At 36.4% G+C, this 8,258-nt stretch overlaps 1 protein-coding gene across 1 annotated transcript; it reads left to right on the top strand.

The window, feature by feature from the left end:
* Positions 1-1,486: 1,486 nt before the first annotated feature.
* Positions 1,487-4,353, top strand: LOC150079685 (carboxylesterase 1C-like). Its single transcript, XM_090382706.1, has 2 exons — positions 1,487-2,959; positions 3,844-4,353. Exons 1-2 carry the CDS (start codon positions 1,491-1,493, stop codon positions 4,235-4,237), a joined length of 1,863 nt encoding a protein of 620 aa, XP_090238832.1. The 5' UTR covers positions 1,487-1,490; the 3' UTR covers positions 4,238-4,353.
* The last annotated feature ends 3,905 nt before the right edge of the window (positions 4,354-8,258 follow it).

Genomic DNA, 8,258 nt, shown 5'->3' with positions numbered 1-8,258 from the left:
TAGGGACACCACTGTTTTTTTGCTTTTTTTTTGCGTTTTAACACACGCTACTCTCATTAATTATCTATCTGTTTATCTTCCCAATTCGCATCTAAAATATAACAACACAGTAATGTCTTACATATGGCGACATGTTCGATCAAAGTTCAACCTAACAAAGAATGCTCTAGCTACCCTTTAAGCGTACAGATTGAAAGGCTTATTAGAGACTGATAAGTAAATAAAGCTACATAATGACGAATCGACAACATATGGGTCAAACTGCACAGAGATATTTCTGACCTACTAGTTACAGCGACCTATAACCCTCTTGACCTATTAATGCACTCTTCGGTTCCTGGAATACTCCCACCCGCTTTTTCGAAATGAAAGACAGGAAAATGCATTTAGGAGAAACCTAAAATTACGATTGCAGAACATGTGCATGAAAAGTATTTAGCATTTTCCTTCTTTAAAGTACTTGATTTCACTCTAAAGTAGAAGTTCGGCATAGTTCGAAGAGTATAAGGTTCCACCGAGAAAGCATTTTCTGAATAATGATTTATTTTAAAAAGAAGCGGACACAGCAGAAAGCATACAGTATCCTTAATACTGGCCAGCCTTAGGAAGAACAAATCAATCTACTTATGATCGGCTCTGCGGATGAGCTGACAGTATTCCCGATGTTAATATAATATCAACTGTAAGTTTATACGTAATTCACAATTACTAAGCTTCTCAAGTCTAAGGTTTTGAGCCTTTCCCATCCAATATTTTAAAACCCAACTTTCTCTATTATTACTTAGTTGTATGAATTTCAAAACTATGCCTTCTATAATAAAAATAAATATAAAATGATGTTTTTGATAAACTAACGTGTTAATGATATATTTATGTTAGCATATAATAAAATTTTATCTTAAATCCTTAATTACACAAGTGTTGACTATGAAAAGTTTATTCTATTTCGAATAATTTTGTATTTATAAAACATTTAGAAAAAGAAACAGGCAAGAGAGGAGGAAGAATAACACGAACGAAAATAAATGAAATACAATTGCGCAACACAAGAATAACTCTTGCAATATGATTTTAATAAGTTTATTTAGAAATACGTTGAATAAGAAAGTCTCTTCTCTCACTCCGCTCTTTCTCCTGTGCACACGCGCGCGCGCGCGAATTTCTCTGCAAATCACGGCACAGAATACGTAACAGGCAGTAGGCTGTACCAATTTCGCCAAATCACTTCGATTTCTCGTTGTCCTTCAAATGAAAGGTCGGAATTTGAGTCAGCAGTTACTGCGCATGTCTGAAAATTCAAAAGTAAGTCTGCGAGTGGCTGCTCCTTTTCACCTGCTCAGGAGCAGGGTCACTGACAGCAGCAGTAGTGATATGCATCTACACGTGATTCGCATGCCAGATAGCCGGTCTCTGAGTGTATATAAATCGTAGAACCGGTAGTGTCATCAGAACTTCATTCACTTCTGGAAAATTTTGAGTCTCAGGAGAAGATGAAAGTAGTTATTGTTTTCGCTTGTCTCGTCGGCGTAAGCTTTGAGGCGTCCCTTTTGACTCCGAGGGTCTCTACGAGCTCTGGTATCCTCCAAGGAAGAAAATCTCAGAAGCTAAACTCTCAAGTCTACGAGTTTCTTGGCGTTCCTTACGCTAAACCACCACTTGGTAAACTTCGATTCCTCCCACCACATGAACTGAACTCGGAGTCTGCAGTTCGCGATACCACCAAATATGGCCCAGCCTGCTATCAACCGCCTCATCTTTTGGAAGTCATCAGTCCTTTGTTGAAGCCAGAACACTCGGAAATCAGCGAAGACTGTCTTCTTCTTAATATTTACGTTCCAGCCGTTAAGCAACACGAAACTCTCCCTGTAATGGTGTGGCTGGCGGGTGAAGGCTTCGATTACGCAGATGCCAATCAGTTCGACGGGAGCTATTTGGCTATTTTAGGTAAAGTGATAGTTGTCACTGTCAATTATAGAGTATCTGTATTTGGTTTCTTAAGCTCTCTGTCGAAAGAAGCACCAGGGAATGTGGGCCTATTGGACCAGCGAATGGCTTTACACTGGGTACAAAAGAATATCGCCAACTTTGGAGGAAATCCAGATAAAGTGACCTTATTTGGTCGATTTACTGGTTCAATGAGCGCTAGCATTCACTTAACGTCACCTCTTAACGAGAGAGAAACTCTTTTCCATCGTGTAATCCTTCAAAATGGGGTTGCAGTTGGCGAATGGGTTTTCGACAACGATCCTCTAAATGCCACTCTTCGACTAGCCCAATTAACAAACTGCTTTAGCTCATCTACTGCTTCCACTATCTCCTGCCTTCAGAAGTTGCCTTCTGAAGTTATCTTGGCTAAATCTCTTCAGATACCACAGAGATGGCGTCCTATCTTCGATAATACCTTGATCACAGAAACGCCAGTAACAGCCGTAGCGAAAGGTCATCATGCGCCAGTAGATGTCATGGCTGGTATCAATAACGATGAAGGATCTCTCTGTTTGTTGGTTCATTACGCTCTCAAAACTCCTTTTTATCAGAAAATGTTAAACAATGAACTAACAGAAGATGACTTCGGACAGCTGGTCGATAACAACCTTCTTGATTTCACTAAGAAGGAGAATTTTCTTCTTTCCAGAATTGTCAAACATGAATATCTCTTTTTGAATGGAAGATCTGACCTAAGGAAAAAATATATCGCCTTTTGCAGTGATATCTACGTCAAGGCCCACGTGGAACAGCTCGTCCGTCTACTTTCGAAAAACAAGAAAGCTAAAGTCTACATGTATGAGTTTAAACATCGACCAACATTCTCCATCCAACCATCTTTTATACAGGCTGGACATGGAGATGACGTCCTTTTCACCTTTGGGCTGGTCCACAAGATGCCCGCGTTCAACAACGAAGAACTCATTCTTACCAATCGAACTGTTGCTGCAATTTCTAACTTTGCAAAGAATGGGTGAGTACACTGAAGTAGTATTCAGCTTATCATTTTAAGATAATCAGTTAACACCGCATAAAGTCAGTAACAGTAGTCGCAGGCAGTATATATATAATCAGTTCAGAAAATATTAATAAAATTATTTTACTTAATATGTTCTAAAATTACAAATTTGAGATTTAGATAAAATTGCTAAGTATTTAAATGTGTATTTAGATATACTGCAAAGTAAACTGTTGATGGATGACAACTAATGGAAAATATATTAACTTTCATTTTAAATGGGTTTCCAATTTATAAATGATATCTTAGTTCTAATTGAGTAGTGAGTTTCGTATGGGAGTTTCATAACATATTTTTATTCTTATAAATAAAGCTGAAATGTTAACTTCTTATAAATAATATTAAAAGATTATTTTTTATACTAAATTGAATCAATTATTTGAAGAAAGCGGTTTTCGAGGTTCCTAATTTTATTAATAATATGTTAATGTAAAAACCCGAAATCCGATAAATCTTAGCAATCTAAGGTTGGTAAGATTTACCGGATTTCGGTTTCTACAGTAACATATATAATTATATACTTTTCATAGATTCTTACTCTTTAAATTAGTCTTAATTTTATGGCCAATAGCCGATGTATAAATGATGACTCAATTAACCACATCGTTATGTAATTTTAAAGTTTTGCGAAAAGTTTAAAATAACTTCAGGGAAAATATGCAAGCATTATTTATTAATGAAATCCATACCTTTTTTTTAACGGATATAGAAATCTTTAAATTACTGAAGTCGTAATTCTTTGCATGATGTGTATTAATTCCTTTACTAATGTACTTGATAATGAACAATCTTAATATTTAGAAACAATTGTTAATATTTTATTTCTCTTGTATTTGCAGAAATCCAAATTATCCCGAATCTGTTGAAAACTGGCCGGAGTTCACCAACTCCAAGCAAGAGATAATGGAATTCTCCACAGACACCAAGATTCCAACTGGCCAGAACGATCTAAACAGAAGTGTATCTTTCTGGTATGACACTGTTTCTGCTTTCCTGGCTGGAACGAATTCTGAACTTTTTGCGAGGATAATCCACGGCCCCATAACCATGAAAAAGCAGAACTTGCAAGAGGCAAACACATATTTCCTTGGCAGTACAATCAGTGTTTCTTCAGCAGAATATGTTTTACTAGGTCTATTGTGCGTATCTCTTTTCCTACTGACTGTTGTAATAGCCCTCTTGGGTGTTTACTTTCGGCTAAAACAGCAATTTGCCTTTCAAAGACTGAGATAAAATGAGGCATGCATATTTTGTTAGAACATTTTGAAGAAAATGCATATTGACATTTTTGTAATTTAGTTCAGTTAAGTGCAACTCCGATGCGGTAAAATGATAATGTCAAAAAACGAGTGAGGGGGAAAAAAAAATACTCAATTATTTCTCAGTACTGAAGACTGCATCAATGTGATTCTTTCTGAAGGAAAGACTACAGGTCTTTATCAGCATTTTAATAGCTAAACAATAATCAAAGTTTAAGTAATTTTGATAATTTTATTTGAATTAGCTGTACTAAAAATTTTTCCACTTTCTAATTTAAAATGTGAAAACTTAATTTTTTTTGTCCACTTTAATCTAATCTAAACAATTATCAATTTCTACGATTTCAGTAAATGTTTATGATATATTAAACCCATTAGCGAAGGTAAAGAACAGGCAATGGGTTTAACTTTAATTACAATGCTTGTCAAAGGCTATTCTGAACTTTTTCGAATGTCGTAAGAAGTTTTCAGAAAAAAGAAAGATTATAAATATTGTGCTTTAGAATTTTGTATTTTCATAACTATTTAATGCATCATGATGTAAACAATTATTTATCATTATTTTCATGTGAATTTTTATCTAACCTGTACAGACTCTTTGGCACGATATTTAGCACTTGATTCCTAATTATACTGTGATCGCACAAAATCAGGCCACTACTACAAATCCATGACAATCACAAATAGTAGTCATCAAATCTAGTCATGTTAGCACAAGAGTGCGTTACCTCATAAGAGTAAGAAGAAAGAGCTTGAATATGTTAATCATCCATGTTGTTTTGATTAGTGTTGTCAGTTTTGTACATTTTGCAGACGAATATCATAATAAATGTATGATTATTTTGAATCCTCTTTTGCATTTATTTCATGATTCAACCACTCTAATAATCTGAAGCGATTAAAAATAATAATAATTAAAATATGTAGGTATAAAGTTGTTTCATTTTTGAGTAGTTTCATGAACGAAAAATTAGCCAAATCTGAAAGTCAAAGTACAAAATAAATAAGTAATGTAACAAATTTAACAGTTCACGTCGAAAGACTTTAAAATTCATAATATCAAAGCATTACAAAATAAAACAGATTTCCCACCTGCAAGACGTGCAACCACATGTACATCTAACGTCTTTCAGTTGATTAAAGAATTGCACCTGAACTGAAGTTTGATTTATCCATATAACTGAATGCATTTTGCATTTTTTCGACAGAGGGCAGCACACGTATCTTTCTTCATGTCTGTGATTAATGAGAAGACTTCAGATTATATGCAAATGTATATTGTGGCCGATGTAGTTGTTAGTGTCGCATATAACACAAATATTAAAAGGAATACTGCATATTCCTTGACTTGATCTCGGAACTACGTAGCAAGTCACTGTACTGCAATTAAATTAGCGTGGGGGTAATTTCTCAAATCGGCATGGGAAATGTTTTGTAAGATCCAGACCTTACATAAAGTTAATGTTATGTTTATCTATGTATATTTTCAATTTTTGAAAGGAAGAATATGGTAGAAGAAAGAGTAAGCTTGTGCTAAGGGGAGGGCCAAATGGTACCATCTGAGGACCTTCAAGGAAAAGTAGTATATGAAAATAGTGAAAAACGAGACGAAAGAGACCGAGCAATTTCAGGTCATTACGTAAAGATGCGAAAACTCCTACTATACTATCAGAGAGTGGAAATTTGGTAGCCGAAGAGGTCTCCAGTAGGGAACCTTTGTTCTAGAGTTGCAGGAAGAAAGTGGCGATGCCTCGAAAATGACAGATAAAAGGGATCACTGACGGGCGGTGCCCATCAGGTGGCGAAGATAGAAAACAACCGATAATTCCGTGGGAAAAGGGTTCCGGAAAGAGGATAATTTTCGAATTAAGAAAATGGTGCTAGCAAATGAAAGAAAGAAAGAAACAAAAAAATTAATAAGTATAATAAACACGTTCGTTCTCATGCTATCGACTATATCAGATGAAATGTTAAACATGCCAAATATTAAATCTGTTACAAAACTTCGTATGGAATCTTAGATTGCCAATCACGAAAAGATTTTACTACGGATGACATTCTGTTATGTTGTTTGCGAAAAGAACGTTCCATACAAGGAAAAATTCCAGTTCGGCCAACTTGTGAAAACAACATCGTACATTATGGCCAAGCAAAGGAAAAGCAAGGAAAATTTAAGTGCAGTCACTTTTAACCAAGCAATGTACTTTTTATTGTCAGGAAAACGGGTAATATGTTATGCAAGAAGTATAGGTGGAAGAGGGCCCGGGTATGTCTGCAAGAGGCAAAAGTAAATGTTATAGAGCAGATATAATCTTTTAAGGGCATATAAGTATTGTTGTGCACGTTGGCACTAATGATATTAAGAGATCTGAGGACTTACTTAACAAGTACAGGGCAAAAAGTCGCGAGTTAGGATTGAATTTGAAAGTGTGTGCAATTCTGTCCAAACACACGATAAGATGGAGTATATGTTGAGAGCCTTGTCAATCAATTCGGACCTGGAGAGAATGTGCAAGGTGTCATGGGGTAGAATACTTCTCAGTGTGAGCTGTGCTTGCTTGTGGTCAGGACCACAAGGTTTTTTCTGGGATGGGATACACTTCGGTCGGAACTGTTAGCTTGTGGAGGGGATACACAGAATAATTTAACTAGAGCCGCAGGCAGAAGTGAAAGTGATTCTCGCATTGCTACTATTCGCACATGCAACAGCCTGGAAAGCAAGGTGTCTGGAACTTCAGGTCCCGCTGTGGGTCATCATGGAACAAATGAATACATGGGCTGTATTAGGGTAACTAAGAGTAACAACACGCACATTATACTTACATGTACACTAATTCTAGGAGCATTGTAAATAAATTCGATGAATCTGAAGTCCTAATTAAGTCATCGTAGAAATAGCGGAGACGTGCTGTCACTCAGACATAAGCGATGCTGAATTTGAATATGGAGAGTACAATGTATACTGGAAGGGCAGACAGGGAAAACAAAAGGAAAACAAAAAAAAAAGTGGGAAAACAAAACTGGGAGTAGGAGTGTGTTATAGGCCTAATGACCGCGATGAGCATACTAAACAGCTCTATAGGGAAATAGTGGGTCAGCAAATCAGAATGTCTCGTAATGGGAGATTAACTTTCCAGATGTTGACTAGAATTTGTGGGATGGTCACTCAAAAGCTAGCAAGGCTTTTATGGATTTCTTGGATGTTTTCTACTGTAGCATGCTAAAGAGGCAACAAGAGGAAGCAAATACTCTTTATCAGGTTATCGGCAATGATTCTTCATGCTTTAAGAATTTGCAGGTAAAAGACCATTTTCACCTGCAGATTCTTAATGCATGAAGTAGAATTTAATTAAAGACATAACTATTGTCAAGGGAATGGGCTTTTGCTTTCGTAAGGGTGAGACTACAGAGGACTCACAGTTTTTAAATTGTGTGCAGTGGGACTAACTGCACACAATTTACACAGCCTCTTCTCAGGATGAAGGGTCTTTCTTCAGGAAAGACAGATGCAAAGTACCTGTTCAAGTCATCTGCAACATCAGCTGGGTTGTCTGGCTTTCCCACACCCAGTGCACAAGGGTACAATCTGATTTGATTTTTTCTTCCTTGTATTCCCTTACATCAAAAATTCTTTATCTCCATGCTTTGCTCTCTCAGCCAGTATTTTTTTCATACGCGAAAGGTCATCCTTGGCCTCTCTAACCTTACTTATGATGCTATTACAAATAAACTTGTAGCTGTTGTAGGCTTCGGTACTTTTCATCGCTCTGTAACTGTCCCAAGCTACTTTTTCTGCTCTATTTGAAAGGCCAGCTCCACATTCATCCATTTCAGCATCCTCCTCCTCCTGCAATTTTTTCTTAAAGGTATGTATGCATTCATGGTGTAAGATGTAGATCTTAAAAATATAATAGAAATATCTATTTAGCTAGAATAAATCCAGGAAGGGCAATGGAAAGTGAGAATTAGCATTAATGCCCGAGCATTAAGCTAAA

The sequence above is a fragment of the Mastigoproctus giganteus genome, chromosome 10 (genome assembly GCF_048544385.1).
Source record: "Mastigoproctus giganteus isolate SK-2022 chromosome 10, ASM4854438v1, whole genome shotgun sequence".
In the NCBI taxonomy this organism is placed as follows: domain Eukaryota; kingdom Metazoa; phylum Arthropoda; class Arachnida; order Uropygi; family Thelyphonidae; genus Mastigoproctus; species Mastigoproctus giganteus.
The sequence above is the reverse complement of the archived record's forward strand: the minus strand, read 5'-3'. Positions and strand labels throughout refer to the sequence as shown.

Excerpts from the sequence above, each read along its gene's own strand:
- LOC150079685 (XM_090382706.1), top strand. The coding sequence starts at position 1,491 with ATGAAAGTAGTTATTGTTTTCGCTTGTCTCGTCGGCGTAAGCTTTGAG. Across the intron at positions 2,960-3,843 it reads TCTAACTTTGCAAAGAATGG|AAATCCAAATTATCCCGAAT; the intron begins GTGAGTACACTG and ends TTGTATTTGCAG.